Below are 24,639 nucleotides of genomic sequence, written 5' to 3'. Positions count from 1 at the left end.
TTATTATAATCCTAGTAGGATAGTTTTGAAAGTCGTTATGGAGTTGTATACAGATCGTGTTATCGTGAGCTACGTATTATCCAAAATAATGGCAACACCGCTTGGTTGCGGCTTGCAGGCAGCGGAAAGTTTTTATTTTTTGAACCGGGAGTCAGCAGACCCCACTTATAACACTATTGTGTTACTGCACGTTGCATTAATAATTTTTGAGCGTTATTTTCGTGTTTTTTTCACTATGGCTGTTTATACCCCTTCCGAAAGAGTTCAACTAATTAAATTATGGAGGCAATTCGGCAGTACAATGTAGAGATTTGTTTTCAGTAACATTTGAGAATAGACCGATTCCTTGTGCAAAAACGGTTTTAAATGTGGTTACAAATTTTGAGACATCTTTTTGTTTTCAAGATTGTAAAAAATGCCACACAAAACATCAAGAACCACCTGTTGAAGTGGTCCAGGATATAGAACGGCGGGAAAAATGGTTTGCAGTACCCTAGAACTTGATTCGACATGGTCCACTAGAAGTGTTGGAGAGGAACTGGGAATGAGCAATAAAACTGTTGCTCCTATCTGGAAAAAATATGGGTACAAATGTTTTAAGTAAAAAAACTCAATATCTCCTGAAGACTAGTGGCGAAGAATGGAATTTTGTGAAACCATGATGGAAAAGGCAAATGAAAACGAATATTTTTAAAAAAATATTTTGTTTTCTGATAAATCTTCTTTTCCATTACATGGCAAACACAATACTTCCATTGTTCGTTATTGGTCTCAGGAAAACGAGCACAGAAGTTTTCAGTTTCGTACCCAGTATCCTCAGAATATGAATGTTTGGGCAGGTATTTTGGGCGACAATGTTATAGGGCCATTTTTTATTGATGGCACTTTAAACACCCAAAACTACCTTGAGTTACTGCAAAACCAAGTTCTTCCTGCCATTCAAATCCTACCCGATGTAGATCTGGGATTATTTCAGCAAGATGACTGTCCTGCTCATAACGCGGCTAGGGTAAAAGAATTATTAACAAATACTTTTCCTAACCGCCTTATTAGTGGGACTGTCGATATTAAATGGCCTCCTAGATCTCCAGATTTGTCTCCAAATGACTTTTATCTGTGGGGTTACCTTAAGCAGACCATTTACAAGCATGAATTTAGTAGTCCAACAAATTTAGAGGAGTTGCGAAATAAAATTGTCGAAGGTGCCAATTCCATTTTACCTGAAACTCTTTTGGAGGTGCGAAATAGCTTTTACGATAGGTTTAGTTCCTGTTTAGCGAAAGAAGGCGGTTTATTTGAGTCTTTTATTTAAAAAATGATATGTTGTTAAGTTTGTTTATTAGAGTTTTATTTCTGATTTTTTATTATGTTTTTATCAGAGTTGATATTTTATTTTTTATTAGAATAACGCTTTAATTTTCATTATGCAGAACACAGCATATTAAACATCTTAAGATTACAATTCTATGCGGGTTTTACACATTGTCATGTCTGTAAAACCCGCATTAGTATAAATATTTTAAAAATGCCTGAATTTTCGCGACATTTTGTCGCCAAACGACGCAACTCCCACGAAAGTGAGATGTTTACTAATCCCGTCCTCGGGCCGGCCGGGGCGGTGCTCTGTCGCAGGCACTCGTACACGCGCGACGTTGCAAAATTTTACCTCTATGCGGTTTCCTATAAGTAACGAACGAAAACACGATCTGTAGATTAAGATACTGCTTAACGTACAAGAAACACTGCAGGATGTAAAATTACATTAAAGGGTAAATTTACAATTTTTAGTTTTTTAACCCCTATAACTCAACTCCTGTAGGATCTTTTATAAAAGGTAAAAACACAAAATCTACCGCATCACAGAAACAGTTTCTGTGATGCTGTAGATTTTGTGAGTAGAAATATAAGTGAATAAGCAGTGAATAGAAGTGTATGACCAGCATCTTTGGGATAACGGATGAATTTTTCGCGTCCTGTAGAAACCCCTACAGTCTTTTATATCACTCAACTTAAAGAGAATCAACGCCTTATCAATGTAGCAAGAATGGCCCCAGGAAATAATGGCGTAAGTTGTTAAGTGGGAATGGAAGTTGCAATGATATGCTGTAGGAAGTGTTTCCGAAAAATTCACCTGAGCAAGATTTCTAAAAAGAAAAAGGTGTTTGGATAGTTTTTTGATAGGTCAATAAGAGTTGCCTACCATTTAATCCCGCAACTAACTATATACCAAGAAACTTGGCTTCCAAACTAAATTGGAGCAGCAATGGCTGTACAGCATCTATGCTTTTACGTAGAGTAAAACTTATGCTTTGAAATTTTTAATTATTTAAAAGAAAACTATTTGGCGAAAACCATTGACATAACAACATTTTTTTTTTGGGAGCTCGTGTAATCAAGGTTTTGGATTTATAAAGTATGGTAATTAATGTAATATGTTGTGTCATCAGCAAATAAGACAGTTTTGACATCCATATCCGTAGAAAATGTCGTCAGCACTGTTATGAAAATGTTATTATTGCAATTTGCAGAATGCTGTGAGGTCTATAAAGAATGCAATTGTGTCAAGATAACTCTTCTAAAAGGTTGCTAGTATAGTGATCAAGGGCTAAGATAGCAGTTTTGTTTTTACGAAATCCGAACTGATTTTCAGCAAAAATGTCAAAATGATCTCTAATATCAAGTAGATTTTTATTATGCCTTCAAAAACTTTAGATAGGATGAACTATAAATATATACGGCAATAATTATTGCAGTCTTAATTAGACCTTTTATTCTTAGAAAGAAGTATCACCTTCTTAAATTTAAAGACTTAAGGAAATATGTTGCATAGAAGAGATTGGTTAATTAATATGGCTAGAGACTGAACTATTATGTTTTTTATTCTTTAAATAAGTAATCCTGAAGCTTACACTATCCAGACCTTTGCTATTGCTAGTTTTGATTTTTGAGAAATTTTTTTATAAAATACATTTGAATTAAGAAATAGGAATATTTTCTAGTGATGACTAGAGTCTATAGTTAGGTGGTAGTTTAAAAGCCTGATTGTTTATAGTTTTATTGTCCTTATTATCATTGGCAAGAGCCATGGCTTATTGAGAATTAGATAATTATTTTAAAAAGTCATAATTTGCTTTAAAGTTTGCCCTAATAACTTTTATTATATTCAGTGATAATATTTTATGGCTTGGCAATAAAATTTCTGTTATTTAAAGATATTAAGAATTGAAATTTGTCACGCGTCTCTCATAGAACATTGTGAAATCAATTTACTTTATTGATTTCTTAATTTATTTAATTCAGGAAAAGATAAATTTATGGCATTTATTATGGTATCAATAGGCACTTTTAATATTCGGTCAGTGTCTAACATCAACAATGCTAAATGCACTATGCTGCCATAGCTTTATTCGAGAACAAAGCTAATGTTACATTCAAGCATATTATCGTAATCTGGAGAGGCCGTCTTCTGTTATTATTTCCAAACCTAATTCTACTTGATGAATTCTTAAACGAGTACACTTCTTAACTTGCAAATGAAATGCCTATATGGTCAGTTTTGGCGATAAAATGATCAATTTTTGTAAAAATCTTATCTATGTATTTTCTAAGATGTATAGTCCATTTGACAGTTTCTTTTAAATTATATTATCTGAAATCATCCAAATTTTTAGGGTTTTGACGTCACCCTTATAGAAGTGAACATTAAAATCTCCATTAATGATTGTAGATTTATAAATATTAATTTCTTTCAAGGCAATAGCCGTGTTAAAGAATTTCTCGAAATCACCATTTATTAATTGTATATCAATACAGTAAACAATGATAAGTTGCACCTTAAGCAGAATACCAGTTATTTGATAATGTTGTTCAGCTTTTGGAATTTAAAGTTAAAAAGATCACATTTTCAATTTATTTTTGTAAATTTAGTTTAAATACCTAAAAAGCAAAAAGGAAGCTAAAACTATTGATTGAAGTGTGTACTGGTCAATTTCATCAGAATACAAATATCGATTAGATTATTATAACTCAATTATTATACCCCAGCATCGCATATGACTAGCGAAACCTATAAATTTTTGTTTTCGTTAAGCAAAATTACTGGTTGCTGAATTTTCTACAGTAAACACATAAATCTTCATTTTTAAATCTGTTTTAGTCGTTTGGTAGTTTCATCATCCAGTCGCCTATTTATAAAAGCATAAACAAATAATAGATATATTAGCCAGTATACTAGTTTATGAGAGTGAGAATCTTATCTTACTGAGATATTTATCAATACAAAAATTCTTATATAGAATGGTGTACCCCTTATACTAATGACCTTAAAAGAATACAAAGCGACTAAAGAAGATTTTAGAATATTAAGCAGAATAAAGTAAGAATAATAGATATAGTTTATTGTTTTTGTTTATTACCTTTTCGATCATGTGAGTACAAGATAAAAAAAAGCACTTAACATACGAACATCAGCGATCAACCATTTTATGTGCTTATTTATTTTGGACGAAATAATTAGATATCCACAAGAAGAAAAAACTCAAGATATAAAAAAAAACTTTGATTTTTTTTATTAAACAATTACGGAATGAAAAAGAAGAAGTAGAAACGAATTACTCTTTTTAATTTTTTTTATTTACAACCTCTATTTACCAATAAGTTATGTTTATCCAATAATTTAGTCAATTTAAAACCTTTTTTTTCGGAATATAAACTAATGATCCTCCTCAAAATGTGTATTATATAAAAACAAATCTTTATTTATTATATACACACATATACTATATGCTACTACTACAATTTTCATTTAAATTTTATAAAAAAGTAATTTTTTTTCTCTTTCAAAATAAGCGTCTAAAAATAAGCACAATATGTTTTTTTTAATGTTTGTGGAGACACTTGGCAAGGTAATCGAAATGCCTAATAAATCGTGTAATACAAACGGAAAGTGGTCACTGAAAAAAAACAAACAAATCCTAAGGTACAGATAGGAATTTATAATCAATCACTGGCATATCAGATTGCTCTCGTGAAGAAAATCAACATTAATAAAATTTATGTAATAGGTATAACTTAACTTTTAATGATAGCAATCCTGAAGTTTTAGCATTGGGTAATAATACAAAGAAGAAGAAAAACATGATTAAATTATGAATCTTGCCATTTACTAGCGGAGTATCTAAATAGTTGACTAAAAACAAAATCACAATCCACTCCTCTACTTAATTAAAAGATAAATTTTTGTTTTTCTCCAGTAGAACCCTTGCCATTCTCCGGGACAAGTACATTTAAATGTATTGTTTATTGCATGTGCATTTTATACAAGTGGTTATCTTGTCAAAGTCACACGTCAAATTGTTTATTACATAGTATGATGTACTAAACTGAGCCTCGTACGCCATGGAAAATATGTTAAGCAAATTACTGCTTCAGCTCCTGCTAGAATTATATCATATTTAATATTAGGCGTCTTGTAAATATCTTAAAAGAGAATAATCTAATACCAGGGGACGATTTAGTTACCTTGCAATAACATATTTTCAAACCACTTAATCAACCAGTAGTTCATCTTAACGATTGTGAGAAAGTTCATCTGGAAAATTTTAAAGGCTTTACTCAAAAATTATAATCTTAATTCACATTAATAATTAGGGCAATAAGTATAATATTTTCATCTCAGATGAATAAAATATAAATGAAAATAGTTAATAATTATGATGTTTTCGGCATTATAAATTTGCTTGTTAAAGAGGTTAAACATACTAATAGATTTTTATTCAAATTCTGAAATAACAACAGACCTCTTGTTATTTCAGAATTTGAATAAAAATCTTTTTATATAGTGGACTCCAAAGGAAAAGAAAATTCATTTAAGAATAACAGTTTTGTTGAGCAATAATTAATTATCCTGAAGCATCATCCTGAAGTTTTTTGAATGAGTGTTAATAATCCTAAATAAGTGTCAGTCTGAAAAAACGTATTTCGACTTTAATATATCAATTACTCTACCTAAATTAGTACTTTGGTTCACAAATTATTTGCTTATCTGTAGTATTTGTAGTTTTTCTGGATCCAGTTTTTTTGGTCCTAAATATTCATGATCAGGATTTAATTCCACTATATACATTGTCTTTTGGTATCCTGTTAATGCAAGTTTACCATTTTTCTTATTTTCCGGCACTCTACTATGTCCAAATTTGATATAATTTTTGCTGATTTAAGGTCTTACTTCGATTTCATTGTATTTTTTCATGCGGAATTTTATAATTCTAGGGTTTTTTATTACCTTAGTATTGAAGTCAAAAATTTCTCGTGGACAAATACATCTAAATCTAATATTTATTAGATGTGCATTTTACGACTTGCTGTTAAAAATAAAATTCTGCATCATGTAAAAATTAGGTTGCTTGTCTGAATTTCATGAGGTAAATATCTTGAGCAAACATCAGGTGGAATTTTTATATAAGATGATACACATGATCAATTTGTAATCCAGATGAATGATAATTGACTACGCCTAATGAAATATTCCGTCAGTGCTAATAATTTTTTTAAAACTTGACTGTTGCCTTATTTTATCGATGTTACTACCTAACTTAACGATAAAAAGAATATATTATGAAAAAAGTAGATCAAGTATGTTTATACTGCATTGTCACGATTTTTTTTAAATTTTTGAGGATTTGTTCAATATTCAGTCTGTAGAGGGCATTTGCTTGGCACAGTTTTCTTTTCTTTTCGAGTCCAGCTATTACATCTAAGTCTAATAATAAGAATATATTCCTCTCAATTTAGTCCTTTTTGACACTCTTAAAACAGGACGTAACCGATACTCTTCTTCCAAGTTCATATTTTTTTTCCGATTTTCTGGCACTCAACTGTATCCCATAACGGATATAAGTTTTATTGAGTTACCGTCTTTAGTGCGATATTCTACATGATATTTTGATACCAACTTTAAGGTTACTTTAGTATTTGCTTGTGAAAACATTTTGTTCTATATACTGCATCAGATCTTCATAAGGAAATAATGCAAATAATTCTCTTTAACAGATCTGTGTTACAATTGTCTGTTGTTTAACAACAAATTCACATCTTGCACATACAAAACGAAGAAACTTACAAAAGATAATTAAAGAAAAAAATCAATACACTAGATACTATAATCTTTTAATGTAAAAATATAGGTGGGGTTAATAAGTTTTTTGCTTAGTATTTATAGCGTGTATGAATCGTTTTGTGTGACCATATGGCAAAAGTGTCTATACTGATTATTTTAATTGTGAGGTGCATTTATGCCTTATAAGCATTAAATCAGAAAAAGTTTATTATATTCCCTATTAAAAGGATAAACAAATTTAAAAGGTTAATTACGTATAAGCATACTTCCGTAGGAATATGAGCGATTTTTAAAACCATGTAAAATGGATCAAATATATGTTATTTATTGTGATAATATATATTTTTAGTGCTTTTCTAAAGTTTATTTACCGCAGCATGTATTTTTTGTTCCTTGGCAACAAACATTGCCTACGTGCAAATTCCTATTTTTTTTTCTCACATATATTGACCCAAGAAACAATCTTAGAGGAAGCTATAAATAGTTAGAAGGGGGGTTTTTTAAGTGAGTATATACGTGTTTGCCTAAGAGACTAGTTCATTTCCAGAGATCTGAACAGTGAGCAGTACTACTTTAAATTGTTAATTGTTATAGTTGTGAGAAGACAGTTTTTCTTCATACAGGTAGGTAACTTTATTTAATATTTTTAAGTTTTTTTATATAAAATTGAACGACATGGCAAAAATATATTTTTCTGTAATGCTTTTCCATTTTATTTCAAGTCTTTCAAGACTAAATCGATTTTTTAAAATATATGAATATTAAAGGATAACGGAAAACTGAATATTCTGCAAACATTTTAAGACGCTACTGAATGAAATGTTCTACCTTAATATTCTCAGTGTAACATTATTGACCTTTTAAATAATAAAAAATAACTTAAAAGCATACTATACAGGTTATAACTTAAAACATCCAGATAATATAGTTTTTAAAAGATTAAAAATATATTTTATAATTGCTATGGCAAATTAGATAACAAAAACTATTTTAGAAGTAAATCTTTAAAAATATAAATCATGCTTATTTGTTTATACTTACCTTCTTCTTTTACTTATAAATTATAAATAAAATTCAAAATGTTAGAACAAAAATATGAACAGTCCAGGAATAAATTTCATTATTTTTATTTTTGCTCATCACTAATTTTAATCAACCCTATAAATTTTAGTAGTATAAATTTTAACATAAATTGCAATAAAATCAGTTGATAATATATTACGTATAATAAAAATCCCTGTGTACCTTAAAACACCCTGTAAATGAAAAACGACCCGCATTACTGTTTTTGTGGTATTCCTAGGTACAGATGTGGATAGTACAATTTTATTTGCGACGTAATTTCGAAATAGTTTGTATATATATTAAAATAATTTAATATATTTGAAAGTGTGAATACAAAAAGCTTAAAATTTATTCGTATTTCCTAATGTTACTTTAATATTCATTGATAGAACAAAAGACCTAAAATAAGACTGCCTGAACTTTTACTAAACCTTGCTGGTTTGATAGAAATAAAGTAGAAATAAAAAGTATCTTAGCATCATTCTCCTTTTAAATATTTTTTAATACACTGCTTTTTAGCGGTTGCTGTATATTGGTGACTTTAATTTACTTTTTTTACACTTAATTTCCTGGAAAGCTTTAAGCCATTAATTCCAAGACTTAAAGTAAATATTTTTTTATAAATCCAAAAAAAAAAATTTCTATTTTTCTAAAACTTTTGAAAACTATAAATGTATACTTTTTCGTCTATATATTTAAAATATAAAAATAATAATAATAATAAAAGTTCTATTGCCAAGTCCATGAAGCACTCGTATAGTCGGGATATTTCAGGCGAAACCCTAACCTATCCCAATCCAAAAAGCAGTGACAATGATGATATAATAGGTACAGAATTTAAAGTATAAATTAAAATAATTTAGGCCATGCAATTTAAATAAAATATGATTATTTGATAAATATTATTTAAAGATTTTTAATATACAAATATATGTCATATTACAAGAATATTTTAGATTCTGATACACAAACTTTCATAGCCTTATTTGATGCTCAAAAATAAGAAATATTAGATGCTAGCATGTTAATTATGATAGATAACGTACGAATAAGACCATACGAATAACCTGCTAAATGGATTGGATCCATTTAGGATTGGAACTTACTAGGGTATAAATAGGTATTGTAAATTAAAAATGTAGTAATATAAATATTTTATTTTTTAATTATTAATATACACTAAAAAACTAAAGAAGAAATTCTAATAAAATAAGTACTGCTGTTGTAAGAAAATGCAATACGTACACGTTTTTTTGCTGTAAGAAATAATCCTTCTTGCCTATTAGTCATTATACGCTAATCCAATCTTCACGCTTTTGCAATCCTATTTTGTCGTATTCCCAATATTGGTGTGTAAGTACCATATGTCAGGCACGAAAATATAGTTTTGTTTTTTTTATAAAAATATTAGAATTTTCTTGTAGTCGAAGTTTTTCATAAAATAAAATAATAATTAGAACGCCCTTAAAAAACTAAAACCTAATTAAACAGTAAAATGAATTGATTAATAGTTAATTAATGCATAATTAAAAAGGGGAATGTTTAATGTTCTACGAAACTTTTGGAATTTAAATGTAATGCTTTATAAATGTTAATAAAGCAACCTCGTGCAGGGTGCTTTATTAACATTTTTTTGAAAATGTAAAGAGAGATTTCAAAAGCATTACATTTTTAATGACTGTTTGACAGTCTTCGTTCAGTATTTTCAAAATCACCCTCTATGATGAATTTATATTATTTGTACTTAAAGAAACGCAAAGTATGTCGATAAAAGTTTTAGTAACTAATAAACTGTAATAAAACCGAATGAAGGTAAGAGTCATATGGCGGAAACCATTAAGAAGAACAAATCTGAAGCATATAGTTGATTTAAAAAAATATCCTTTAAATTATGTAAGAATCTTAAAAAAAACGTTTTTTTAAACTTCGAGAAAAAGTGTGAATAGAAAATTATGTTTCTTACAAAAGTATACAAACCTAAAATATAAAAGCCTGTTACTAAAGCAAACCACTGTAGTTAAAAATAAACTTCCCATTAATTATCCAATATAAAACGATTTTGCCTTAAATTGAAATTGGTAATGTAAACATAAAAAAATTAAGCTTTTAAACATATTTTCGAATCTGTTAAGCAGACGAGTATTTTTCTCAATCAGCTTAAGTAAATGTTATTTCAAGAGAAAATAAACTATTTAAGTTTTTCTTTTTAACGATGAAAGAACCAACTGAAGTTGTTGAGTTGACATTTATATGGGTATTCAGAGACCTATTCTTAACTTATATAATTCGAAGCGTATATTTATTAACAACAAATAATATGCAATATTCAATTTGTATTGTTTACTTTTACTTTTTAATACATGCCAGAAAAACACACTTAAAATATGTGATTTATGTTCCGTGGTGACTTCCTGTGTAAGCTATCTTAGACTAGAGTAATTTCTTCGAAGGTTTTTGGTGCTATCTATATCTAAATCTGGCTGCAAAATTGCTCTATCACGTTAGGATTTTAACGTTCATAACTTCAAGGTTTTTTTTCCAATTTGTGAACAAAAAATAAGTTACTTAAATAAATAAATATCTAAAAGGCATTTAATTTTTTAAGCATATAAAACATATAGGCTTAAAATGAAAAACAAAAATACTATATAATACAGATATATTATGAAAAATTACATTAACTGCAATAAAATGCAAACATACATTAAAAAAGATTATTTTGTGGTATGCAGATAAATAGATAATATATAAAAATAAAGTAAATATAACAATAATTAGTGTTTTATGAGATTTTGTTTTTAAAATGTCTTGATACGTATGTATCAAGCTACTAAAGACTACTAAAATCTTGCATAATAAGATATGGTTTCCTTGTGAAAGAAAAAGTTGATGATGGTCGGTAAAAGACGAAAAGTCGTGTCAACCATCTTAAATCACCATCATGTAGCATGAAAAAAAGGGCAAATAAAAAGTGTAACTTATTTTGTTGTACAACTTAAAAAAATATTAAAAAAGTTTTTGAGTTCTCGTGTTTTTTTTTAATATCACCAGAAACATTGGAAAAAAAGGTAACTTTCCATCAACCTTGTAACCTTTACGATTTCCGAGATGACTGAATGATTACCCCCGAATTTGTAACACCAAAGTGTACATACCTATTCAATATAATATACCAAAAAACACCACCTGTATAACATACCTATGTCGTAGACACGTTAACGTACAAAAAGTAACAAATTTCATTTCAGGCCCGGATTCAGCCAAAACAAAAATGACGGTCCTTTTATTTTGAATTGAATTAAAAGATTTCTGTCTGGGTTTTTAATTAGATCTTTGTACATCAAAATTGAGTATTTTTGTCTTAAAAAAAATTGCACAATGAGAAAAAAGCATATACAGAGTTAACAAGGTTTTACAAAAATTCCCGGTATCTTGCTAATAGCAAAATTATTCAAGTACCATTTCATCTTAATCCAAAAATGCCCTATATATCACATAAATATGTACAATGAGTCGTGAATCACTCTCTATTTTAATTTCTAGCTTTTCATGATTGTTTTTATTTCGCTTATTATATACACACTCATTTTTAATACTCATAATGTTTAATGACGACTAAAAGCTACAGCTTATTACAAAATGAACTATCGATTTAAGTTTTTCAATATAAAAATATACAATTTCAGATAAATTTGTATTGTTTGTTTTAGAAAAATGACTCTGACCATTTCCTGCAGAGCTACTGATGCTGACAAGCATGACAAAGATGTTTCTGAACTTTTGTACCACAAGGGCAAATTATATAGTGGTGGAGATGATGGTAAAATTAAGGTAACAAAAATATTAGATGAACTAATTTTGGTTATTTTTACTTGACCTTAAATACGACAAAACAAGTATTTGTAAATGATAGGTGACGTTCTTAATATAAACTCGAAGTTACTTATTTAAGTCAAAAGAAGTTTTTGACTTTCCCAGAAACTCCTCTGGTTTTGATATTTTATTTTCCAATTATTTCTTAGTAAAATTACAAAAAATAGAAATGCCTTAATATTTTTTGTTTATTATTTAGAGCAAAAGAAACGAGAATTAGGAGAAAAAATTGATTTGGTAATTACTTGTATAGATACTATAGATTATCACGCAAATTCGCTATTCTTGTATATATATTTTATATTTTTTCCTGGTTGTCTCCACCTAAAGCCATATCATCAGAAATACATGTCAACAAGTACCGTGGTTCAGCACTTCTACTTCACTTATTGACAGAATCACTTTTCTGTCCAGATAATCATTAATTTATATTTAATCACTGAGTAAATTAACACAATATAAATTTGAATAATTTGGTCCTGGTTACATTTTATTAAAAGTTATATTTATTTGTAAACCTAGCTATTCTATGTCAACGCCTTACAGAATCTATAAAAAAAAGTTTACAATAAGCCCAATTTTGCTAGATGAATGTGGCTATTGTAATTACGCAGAAAATATACTAAAGGGAATATAAAATCATATAAGTTACAGCGTCTAAATAGTTTTTATTAATATAGAAGTAGTCCTAAAATAAGTAATGTCTGCTGGGACTCTTTGTGATCTAATTTAAAACATGTATTTTTTTTGGTTATTATACCAAAAATTTCTACCAATACAAATATAAATGTTAAATTTAAAAAAAAACTTTTAGGTGTGGTCTGCGGATTTAGTAAAAGAAGCAGAAATTCAAGCTCATATTTTACCAGTGTTTAGTTTGGCCGCTAGCGAAGATACCTTGTACAGTTGTTCTAGTGATGGCTCTGTCAAATGTTTCGACTTAAACACTTTAAAGGAAAAAACCGCTTTGAAAGAAAATGAAAAAGTTGAATATTGGAGAGTGCGATATACAAACGGAAACCTTTATGTAGGAGATAACGAAGGAAATGTAAAAAAGCTTTTAACGTTGTTAATATTTGCACTAATTTTTCCCATAAATTTTTAGGTTTCTGTATACAAAAACAACCAGTTTTATGGTTTTGTAAATGTTGCTGAACCAATAAAGGACATGCAAGTTCTGGAACCTTATGTCTTAACAGTACAGGATTCAGATTTGGTTATCACAGAATTTAAACTTGGTGGTAAGCACTACATTTCCTTTCCAAACGCTAAATATTTAAAAATTTTATTTATTTTAGGTGAAAGTATTCAGTGGGCCACCGACTCGAATATTCCTGGAAGAGGACCGATAGCTTTAATCGGTTCAAAACTGTTTGCTTTGATTGATAGGGATGGAAAAGAGATTCTTTTGCATAGCACCAACAAGCATGCTGAGTTTAAACAACTTGCTAAGATTGTTGTAAGTACATATTTTCTTGTATCTTCAATATGTTTCCTTCCTACACTCGGTTTTCACTTTTTTTTCTAAAAATGACTATTATTTTGTTTAGCCTGATAGAATGGAAATAGAGCCCTTTGTAGTTTTATGTACGGTCCTGTCATATGAGACATAATATTTCGAATAATAGCGCGCGCAGCTGTGTATAATACCGACTACAGTACTGATCCACTGTCCTTAAAACGAAATGGCAGAACCGTCGTAGTGATTTTGTTTGATAATTGTTTTTTTTTTTGGATAAATTAGAAGAAAACAAAACACTGACTTATCAAACAAGTCTTGTGAGACCGCGAGAGGCATTTTCGTTTCTCCTTCAATTATACTGTTAGTAAGGGCTCTAAATAATATAAATTACTTCTTTCAACTTAGCAGAACCTCTCCTCTATTATGCCTCTTCCTTACGACATCGTGAGACATTGAATTAAACCCTCTCTCTGATTTTGAGTATCACGTATCTGCCCCATTGTGACGCCATATGTCGAGACGAGGGTCTTCCCCCTTTTAAGTGTCACGTAGTTGACGATAACACCTAAAAAATAAAGATAAACTAAAAGAGACCCAACATCATCTGAAACCATATTAAACTAACGTCTCTTTGTGTATTATTACATCATTAAACGATCCTGGCAACGTCATAATTTGTGCTGAAGATTTTAGATCGGTTTTCATAGCATTAGATCCATAAGTCCTATGTAGTTAAATATATACTTACTTTTTAAATTCAAACACATTTTTATCACTGAAGAAGGAGACTATATCTTATTATAATTTTTTTAGCATGGTTCCGCGGATGACAGAATAATCAACGCTCTGTGCGGTATACAGTGGGGTGAGCAGAAATTCCTCTTCAGCGGCGGTTGGGACAAAGTACTCAAAAAATGGAAAGTGATCAACGATCAAGGACTTTCTGATGAAGGAAGCGTTGAAGTAGATCTAGTTATCAATTCGATCGCTGCTGGTGATGACAACCAGGTCTACGCAGCTGGTTCAGACGGTCATATTGTTAGAGTACAAGCTTCTTAAAAAGTTTGAGTATTTCATACGATTCGAAAAGTTCTCTTGTGTGTTCATAGGTTAGTCCCTCTATTGTATTACTAAGTTATTGTTGCTTATTCTTGCTTAAGTGTAACATTTTTACTTATTGAGGGTCAAAATAAAATTTTATAAAAATTTAAATGTACTAAGTATATTTGTTAATTTTTTCTTAGTTTGTATATATATGCTTGTGTCTTTTTGTACCAGTGGTGTGCAATAAAAATGTTTTTAAATAACTTTGATTTCTTATTAGATACATATTATCATAAGTGTTTACTGCTGGACATAGGTCTCCCGCAGCCATTTTCATCTGTTCCTATTTTTTTTGTAAGTAGAAGTCGATTCTAGCGGGTTAGAAAGGGCGGCAAGACTTTTCTCTACAAATGAAAATTCGAATCTTTTAATTAAGAGTAATGCATTTCGATAAGTTCACTCATTCTTCATCAGACTCTAATTTTCAAGACTCTAAATTTATTTTTTCATGAGAGAAATACATTAAAGTAAAATAACAAAAAGTGCATACATCAAAATTAAAAAGTACAACAAAAATTAACAAAAGTATAATAAAAAGTCAAAATTATATATTTATTTTTTAAAAACCCTACCACACAGTATATAGCTGCAATGTTTATATAACAAATGTTGACAAGGATCATAACATTAACAAATTTGTAAAAAGTTACGACATCCAGTGAATACAGTTAAAACTAAGGTTTCGAATATTGAATCACAAATCTACAACGATAAAGACGAAACAATTATTATTGAATGCCTATAGAGTACTATTGTATAGCGGGGAATCCATTTGGTGGAAATTGATTACTTGCAAAGGGGATTAGTAAAGAAAAGGGTGAATTAAGAAAGAAAGAGGGAGAGGGGTTCAATTACTACTAATACGCTTCAGTCCACTTGGTAGATGGGCGATCTCTATTACCAAAAGCTTCTTGCTTTGGCCTCCACTCGACAATACGTCTTGCTCAATTCTATTTTAATGTAACAATTCTTTCCATAGCATCATTATCCCTGTTCTGTTCTTCATTTGTGATTCGGTCTCTACCGGTTAAATCTCTCTCTACCGGTGTAAGAGATATCCAACATCCGGTATTCCATAACCCTCTGAATTACTCGCGGAGCTTTGCAACAACTTTTCTTGTAATTATCAATATTTCCGCGCCATAAGTAAGAACAGGCAGATACATTGATTAAATGTTTTCCTTGTGAGGCAGGTTAGTCTTAGTCATGTTGATTTTCCGTTCGAGCTTTTCCAACATTGCCATTCATCATCGTCATAACTGAGCCTCTCTCTATTTATGTTGATACCATGTTCGTTTAGGTCTGCTCTCTTACAAGTATGTTCTTGCAAAAGAGTCCTAAATAGTTTGGAAACATGTGTCTCGTTGCCGTATTCGTGGCTCTATAAAGAAATTGTTTTGTTGCTCGGATAGTCTTACGCTAGCCGCAGCGTTTTGATAGATGTGTTTAATTAAGTTGATGTAGGGAAAGCTTATTGGACACTCAGTCAATGCTGTTAGAATTTTCTGTTGATTAATGGCATCGACGGCTTTTTCATAAACCACGAATATCAGTGCCAAGAGTTTGTTATACTTTTCAGTTTTCTTTATTAAATTCTTTAACATTAGTAGATGGTCTTTGGTGCCATACCCCGATCTGAATCCAGCTTGTTTTCTGGGCAAGATCAAGCTTAGCCTCCAGTCAATTTTTATGACGAGCTTGTATATGTGTGACATTAAACTGATATGGCGACAGTTTGTCAGATCTGTTATGTCTCTGCATAAGGGTAGGGTTATTGAAAAACGATTTTTTTTGCAGAAAACAATTGGGTGAGACAAAAATGCTTTTTAAAAAAAACTTCTTAGCATTTTCAGACCACCGTCAGAAGAGTTTTTTACTCAGGTACAAACAGCCAAGGGGTGGGCTCTAGCCCTTTCAGCGTAATGACGAGTAACATTGAAAAAGCGAACTTATACCATGAAGAAAAAGAGAAAATTAATTCTTTCATAGATAAAACGTACGAACAAAATGTTTGACCATACCGATGACTTTTTAAACAGCGAAGGGGTCGGTTTATTATACCTTCAGCAAAATTGCGCCAACCACAGTTGCGAACCAAATGCTGAAATTAAATTTCTGCACAATAATTTTCGGTATATTAATTAAATAATTGCAGTTTTCTCTTTTTTTTATTAACATTGTCATGTTATTTTTAAGATTATCTCTTTTTGCTATAAGAGATATAGAGCCGAATGAGGAGGTGCTACTTAGTTACCTGAACGAATGCTCTTTAAATAGATCAAGACATTCACGTCAAACAGCTTTAATAGAGAATTATTTATTACTTGTAATTGTTTGAGATGTTTGAGAGAGATAGATGATCCCGATGTGACAAGCGAGGAAGAGATGTCAGATGAGGATTGTGATGACTAGTGTGTCTTTATATTTTCAGCTTTTAATGCATTTGTTTGTATATTGGGCAAAAACGGTTAAATAAAGTTTTCATATATATACCATTGATGTAATTATTGCACCTAATGTAAAATATAAGCATATTATGCGGACGACATACACACATCCATTGTGAAGTATTCATTTAGGTTATTATTTATTTTATGTTTTTTTCACTACTGGTATTATTATTAACAATAAAGTCAATCTGAGTGTTTTGTCACGCAGGTTTCACGGCAAGGTTTTTTTTGCAGAAAATAATTGCCTAAGAGAAAAATTTAATGATTCTTTCATCGGAAGTTAAAGAACACTTCGAAGAATCTTTTAAAGCAAAAATCAACTAGATCTGAACACTAGAAGTGGAGTTATGACCCAAGTTACCTGAGACTGTCTTCCCTCTAGGACATGATTTTCTAAAATTAAGATAAAAATGCTTTTGATAAATGGATTTTCATAATTATCTTAATAAAAACTAGAGAACTTAAAGGAATCTTTTAAAACAAAAATAAACCCAATCTGAACACTAGAAATGAAGTTATGACCCAAGTTACCTGAGACTGTCTTGCCTCTGGGACATGGTTTTCTAAAACTTGGATAAAAATGCTTCTGATAAATAGATTTTCATAATTTCTTCAACGGAAGCTGAAGAACACTTTAAAATAAAAATCTTTAAAAAACACACAAGAATCTTTTAAAATAAAAATCAACCAGATCTGAACACTAGAAGTGGAGTTATGACCTTCGTGTGTAATAAAAAACAATTATTGCATTGTTCTAATGCGATAGTAATATTTTCTTGACTAAAATATACTCAGTAAAAAGTTTCGCCAAAGTATGGATAATTTTATTACCACCTAGCTTGATTGCGTCAATAACTACTCTATCCTCACCGGGGGATTTGTTATTTTTCAAATCCGAAAAGCCGTTTTACTTCGAATGTCATTATTTCTGGCATTTCCTCTGATCCTTGGTTTATGATCTTGGATATAGATTGGTCTTGGCTTTTATCATCCCTCAAGAACTCAGCAACCTCGAGGATTTGAATTCTATCTGTAGTAATGTTTTTTTTTTTGTTTTTTACCCTGTACATGTTTTTGCTGCCTGTGTTATTCATATTTCGTCTCAGAACTGCTCTTTAGTTGGTTTTTTTTATGTCTCTTAGGATCGATAGGTGGATGTATTTATTTAATTCCTTTAGTGTTGCGTAACTGGAGTTGTATTTTTCGGTCAGCTGTCTTCTTTTATTTAGGAGATCTTTGGAGTATAGAGAGGAGTATTTTGGTTTTGGTTTTTTTTATGAGTCCTGATTGCCAGACAACATTCCTTTTAGTGCATTTGTTATTTTATTACTTTTTTTTTAACTAATTAATTGCTTTCTAAGTTTTGAGTGCGATCTGGCCTATTTATTTTTCCTAGAAATATTATCTATTAGCTCTTAAAACTTGTTTATTATTCGTCTGTTTCAAGAAAAGTATCTTAGTGGTGTCATCATAATTTATATGCAAAATATTACTCACAAAAAAGTTTTGTCTTCCATCTTGATTAGGGCATATTTACTAAGATGTTAGACATCCAAATAAAGCAAGATTTAACTAAGTGTTATATCTTCCAGATTTCTAGGCTGCAAATGTATCTTTAACAAATCAATATCATATTGAAAACTCTATAGGCTAATGTTTCTCTCTCAAAATTCTCCATAGACGGGTTTACATTATTAAGATGAGTGAATATATAATAAAATATTTCCCTGTCGATATTGTCCATCGTGTCCATGAATACATATCAGAAGAGTACTTCTTAGAGAATAACAGTGGGATTAAATTATTAACATTTAATTTCATATTGAAGGCTTGTAGACAGTTAATACCAATAGTTTCTTCTGTAAATTTTCCAAAATGGGCATGGTTTGGTATTATTGAGATTAGTCGGTAAGGACGATAGGACATTTATAATATCAATCCTTTCCAAGGATGAATAATACCTTTAAGGAACAACAAATTTTAAAACCCAATTTGAACAGATAAAGTAGCTCTGATACACGACCAAGCCTATATGTTATAACGTACTGAGTGTATTTTATATACACTCTTCAACAATAAACGCCTTACGACGCCAACGATACTTTAACATAAATAAAAGAAAGAATAAAAGTGACCCTTTGGACATTTTATTCTATCCTAGCGAAAGTAACATTTAGCCCTACCATCTGTATTTCTGTTCAATTCCGTAAAAATAAACTATATTTTAATTGCAAATAATAAAAGCCAGACTTTCGATGCACCTGTTATGAAAAATATTTTGATCCTCGGTTGGGTTTAAAAATAGTTACGAACATCCACTTTTATTTTTAACTGAACTGTCTATGTTGTTGGTCTTGGTGTATACACATAACATTAATTCTATTGTTACATTAGGTTAAATTACTTTAATATCAACATATAGACTCTTTAAAAAAAGAGTTTAAGCTTATACTATAATGCTTTTAATGCATTATTTTTATATTTTTTAAAATTCTAGAACATTGATAGCATATTGACCTGAAAAGATTCCAGAATTTTCCGGAAATTTGTGGGCATCATCTTAAATATAAAACTCGGTCAAAGCGAAATACAGTTATTTTGGACTAACTAAGATTATTTAATAAATAAAATTTCTTGTGCGAGCAAAATGTCACTAAAGGTGTCTTGCAGGGCTAGTGATAGTGATAAACACGAATGGGATATTACACACTTATTATTTCATAAAGGAAAACTATACAGTGCAGCAGATGATGGTAAAATCAAGGTGAGTGAACATTTAAATGCACTGTGAAAATCTGAATATAGTATTCTGTAATATTCAAATTTTCATAATATTTGTCTAATTAGGATTTTTAGAAACTTCTTAAGTAGATAATATTGTTGTTAATTGTGCTCATAATACCTCTCACCAATTCTAAAAAAAAAGAAAATTACCTTTGGAAAAGCACTAAGTTCAAAGCAAAAGATGTAACTCATGCAAAGCATGTCTAGCCTCGTATTATTGCACCTAGGCTAACATTATGCTGTCCAGCTTTTCCCTGAGTTTTCCAACTACTTTCTTACTAATATTTAATATTTATTTCTACTACTATCAGGTGAGGCAATCAAATCTTCCAATTTAAATATTTCGAGTTATCTATGAGTTGTGCTTTTGGACTCTTTAATGAAGAATCTGAACCATCATAGAGTGCATATTTATAGTTTGTAAGTTCATTTAATATTTAATGTATCTTAATTATACCAAACTGCTTGATAGCAAATGGTACCTGTTGACGTTCTTTCAGATCAGATTGCTTTGAGATCATTTGTCATGATCAGATGTATTATTAGGTATATTTCTTTGTTGAGTATACAACTCTTAACCTCCCCTCGAGGATCCTGGTGTGTATAGTTGAGATATCAGGATCAGAAAGTCAGCTGATATCGTGGATAAGAGGATATTTATCCTTTCCAAGTATTGGTTGTATTTTAGCATAAACTCATATAAATTCTTAAATTTGTTCACATTGAAATTTCTGTTTTTCCTGAGAGTGGTAAGGTAACTTCTCTGGTTGGTTAAAAGAAACGACAGTATTACTCGTATGAGTGTTACAAGATCTAGGAACCCCTGATGTTTATAAATGTATTCATTATCTTATTTGGAATGCGAATTTTACTACGAGATTCTGGGAACCTAATTTCTTCATACTATTCAGATATCTTATCTGGAATACGGGTTTTAAGGGTTATGTCCGAATAATTTGTTGTAAAACAGAGAATAAGAAAGTGTTCTTTTCTACGACTTAAAAAATTCCTTATCTCTGTATTCAGTAGCACGAATATAAATAACTTAGATGTAAATCTGTGGATCAGTTTCCTTATATACTTCCGGCCATGTTTAAAAAATGTACTCATAATTTCATTTCAGTTGTGGAGTAAAGACCTCATAAAAGAAGCAGAAGCAGAAGCTCATCCTTGTTCAGTATTTTGCTTAGCAGCCAATGATGATACTCTTTATTCGTGTTCCAATGATGGTACCATAAAGATGTGGGACTTAAATACTTTGAAAGAAAAAGGCATTTTGGTTCAAAGCAGTGATGTTGAATACTGGCGAGTTGGCTATTCAGCTGGTTGTCTATTTGCTGGAGACGATAAAGGGAATGTAAGTCACAAACTAATTTAGAATCATATTGCTGACTCTTCAATCAATTTTATTATTTAGATTAGTGTGTATAAAGATAATCAATTATACGGACAGGTGAATATTGCTGAACCTATAAAAGACATGGTAATCCATGACACGCTTGTCTTTACCGTTAAGGACCTGGATTTAGTCATTACAGAAATAAAATTAGAAGGTATAGAAAATATTTTTAATTAGCATATGCAAAAAAACATTAACGTGCATATTTTAGGAAAGAACATCAAATATGGAACTAAAATCTCATTTATGGGTCGAGCACCAGTAACATTGATTGGTGATAAGCTATTTGCTTTTATAACTCGAGAAGGCAAAGAGATACAGTTACATGAAATATGTGTTGAATCAGGTTTTAAACCAGTTGCTAGAATGACTGTAAGTATATAACAATAATATGCCTATCTGCGTGAAATTGGAATGAAAATGTGCAAAAACAAACTATTATTAGCTTTTTGATCTCTTTAATACTCTTAGCATCTTTAAAGAATTGTTTTTATTTAATTTTTTATCAATACTTTTGTTTTGTAGCAGGGATCAGAAATGATAATAAATGCCTTATCAGGAACGGTTTGGAATGATCAGCAGCACTTGTTTAGTGGAGGTTGGGATAAAATGTTAAAATGGTGGAGTATAAAGAATAATGGGCCTACCCAAGAGGCAACGTGTAATGTAGACTTAGTGATTACTTCCATACAGAGCGGTGATAATGGACAAGTTTTTGTTGGTGGGGCCGATGGACATATATTAAGGATAGATGTGGTGTAAATTAATGTTACTCATGTACATTAGAAAATAAATATTACATAATCAATATAGTCAAATGGCTCTTTATAATAAATAATTATATTAATGTTGGTGAACGAGGTAATAAGCAAAATATGTCGTGAAACACATTAATTTTTTTTAAAAAATGGTTTGACTGGTTTCCGGCAAATTATATCATGTGCTATTTGTGTTCATTTATTATTGTGACTTAATACACTGCTTGACGCACCCAACACCTGACTTGGCTAGACCTGTATATATGTTTCTGTTAAAAAATAAATTTACAACATAATATATTTTATTTCTCTATTAAAAATAAACTAGAAAGGCTAATCGAGTACAATCCTAAAACTGGTGCTTAAACATAAATGAAAATTGTGCTAATTCTTCGCTGAGTTCGGGGTCATCGCGAAATTCTTGAGAGGCGGAGGATAAATTTTGAGCCAATTTTTTTTTGGTCAGCCTGCGTTTTTTTTGAGGAGGTTGTCCTGTTAGGCTCTCATCAGGTAGGGAGGACTAAAATAGGGCATTTAAATAAGTGGCTAATTTTTTCAACTCTATTTATAGTTTATATAAAAACTGTATCTAAATAAGATGAAAAAAAAATTAACCATCTTTAGCAAATGAGAAACTAGGTTTTAACTAGGGTTAAATTTACAATTGGCATGAAAATCGAGTTTAAATCTTCTTCTAAAGCTGCCCCCATAGTTTCCAAGACCCGACAGATACTTTTGACTAATATTTTTTGCCCTGGATAGATACCAGTGTAATCTCAAACTTACTTGTTTAATACAAAAAAAGGTTTTTGAAGATAAAATTTCCCTATCAAAGAACACATGGTTAGTAGAAAACTTACGAAACACCGTCAAAACTTTTCTTGACCAAGTCGACGGTAAAATATATTTTAAACTAAAAGTAAAATATGTGAATTAAACTAATTTTTAAACTAACTTTATCCAGGCCTATATATCTGTAATCATCAGCACATAGGCCAGAACCAATATACGCAAATCTACCATATCTTAAGTTTTCATATAAAAGCGCTATACTAAAAAGATCCTAATCAGTTTCAAATGATACGCTAAGGAAACCATTAAGATGACACAGCTCTTTTCCGTCAAGATTATATTGAGCCCTTTAACCAATAATGTTGAAAATATTTTTTTTACCACAGAGAAGCAAGAAAGTCAGAAGACTGCGAAGTAACTGTATAAATTTTTAACCATAAAATACTGGTCAGTTTAGTATCAAAGTAAGAGCTTTACTTGTGATGGCTATATAGGATAAGGCACTAATAACTACCATTAAAGATCAGAAGCATATAACATCCGCGTGCAGTGTATTAGCTAATACGGCTTTTCTGCTATGACACAATCAGGGCCGCAATATCATTCACCAAAAGTTAGCCCACAAATATATACCTGTTAATACCAACATACCGTACTACAAATATCAATCCCAGAAAGTACGAGAGAATGACAACTTCAGATTATACTACGATCGGTTTTATTGTCACCAATAGACAGATTGTTGTCGACAAGGAAGTCAATTCAGTCCTTCTGGAAGATGTAGCAGTGCCAAACAATAACAACGTGTTAGGCAAGTACCAAGAGAAGATGGCTATATGCACACCTGGCGCTGAAAATTAAACAGATGTGGCTGATTGACAAAATTGACTGGCCTAATTCCCGAAAGCCTAAAGTAGAGCTTCAACAAAATAGGACTACAAATAAATACCTACTTAGAACTTCAAGAATCCGTCATTCTAATCACACTAAGAAAAATTAAAACAATCTACTTAGACCAATAGAGGGGTAGCGAGAAGTCAAATGATGAAAAGATGGAACCTATGGAAGACAGTAAATTAAAGAAACTTTACATTATTACAACCTTAATCGAGATATAACACTCTATATATCTATCCTATTGGGCAATTCACACCAAGAATTAACCTCACATACTAATGCTTCGATCGCCTTAGCTTTCCATAGAAGACAGCTCTACTGAGTAATTGAGTAACAAACAGCTTCTGACCTTTAGGATCATTTAGACGATCTTCTAAAGAAGCCGCCAACATGAACAATCTAAACTCAGTAGTATGTCTAACATCAAGGAAGTGTTTTTATAAAATATATTGTGAAAGTATGTATGTGCCTTCTTTTAAGTAGCATGCGTGTCAGAGTAATCCTAACGTAATTCTCTGCAGAAAGTCTTTAAACGGTAGCCAGACTAGACTGATGAAAAATACCAAGGAAATTAAAAAAATCGAGCAAAGGAGATAAAAGTAGAACAGCAAAGGAATAAATAATGAAAAAAGTGCTAAGAAATATGAAACCAAATTTTGATGAAGAATTGGCGCCTCGATCAAAGAAGTTTAATACTATAGCAGCCTTAATCAAGATACTAGAATCTATCTTTATCTTCTATATTAAAGAAAGAAACGTGCCTCTATACTAAGTGAAATGGCTGTAAATATTTTTAACAACCTAAAATGCTTATCAGGTTGGTGTTAAAATACAGAGGTACTCTAAAGCAGTGTCTAAAAATGGTAGCTAGACACACTAACCAGTTTCTTTTTCAGAACAAGTTTTTTACTGGAAAATCAGAATACACAAATTAAACA

General features: G+C 30.6%; 3 protein-coding genes across 8 annotated transcripts in view; 2 read left to right on the top strand and 1 right to left on the bottom strand.

Annotated features, from left to right (window-relative positions):
* The window catches only part of LOC126741600 (transmembrane protein 135-like), a 71,904-nt gene that overhangs the window by 43,190 nt on the left and 4,075 nt on the right, over positions 1-24,639 (bottom strand). The gene's annotated exons all lie outside the window — the stretch shown is intronic.
* On the top strand, positions 7,577-14,824 carry LOC126741602 (uncharacterized). The gene is made up of 6 exons (XM_050448094.1): positions 7,577-7,740; positions 11,893-12,013; positions 12,870-13,103; positions 13,161-13,296; positions 13,354-13,514; positions 14,331-14,824. The coding sequence occupies exons 2-6, from the start codon at positions 11,897-11,899 to the stop codon at positions 14,574-14,576; spliced, it is 894 nt and encodes a 297-aa protein (XP_050304051.1). The 5' UTR covers positions 7,577-7,740; positions 11,893-11,896; the 3' UTR covers positions 14,577-14,824.
* LOC126741603 (myosin heavy chain kinase D-like) lies at positions 19,412-22,066 on the top strand. Of its 2 annotated transcripts, none has more exons than XM_050448096.1 (5): positions 19,412-19,835; positions 20,979-21,212; positions 21,273-21,408; positions 21,466-21,626; positions 21,783-22,066. In XM_050448096.1, the coding sequence occupies exons 1-5, from the start codon at positions 19,719-19,721 to the stop codon at positions 22,014-22,016; spliced, it is 882 nt and encodes a 293-aa protein (XP_050304053.1). In that variant the 5' UTR covers positions 19,412-19,718; the 3' UTR covers positions 22,017-22,066. The 2 variants fall into 2 exon arrangements, with proteins under 2 accessions (XP_050304053.1, XP_050304052.1); XM_050448095.1 differs by having other exon boundaries at positions 19,415-19,835; positions 21,780-22,066.

This window comes from Anthonomus grandis, chromosome 10 (assembly GCF_022605725.1).
Source record: "Anthonomus grandis grandis chromosome 10, icAntGran1.3, whole genome shotgun sequence".
NCBI lineage: Eukaryota > Metazoa > Arthropoda > Insecta > Coleoptera > Curculionidae > Anthonomus > Anthonomus grandis.
This window is presented reverse-complemented; position numbering and strand designations above follow the sequence as displayed.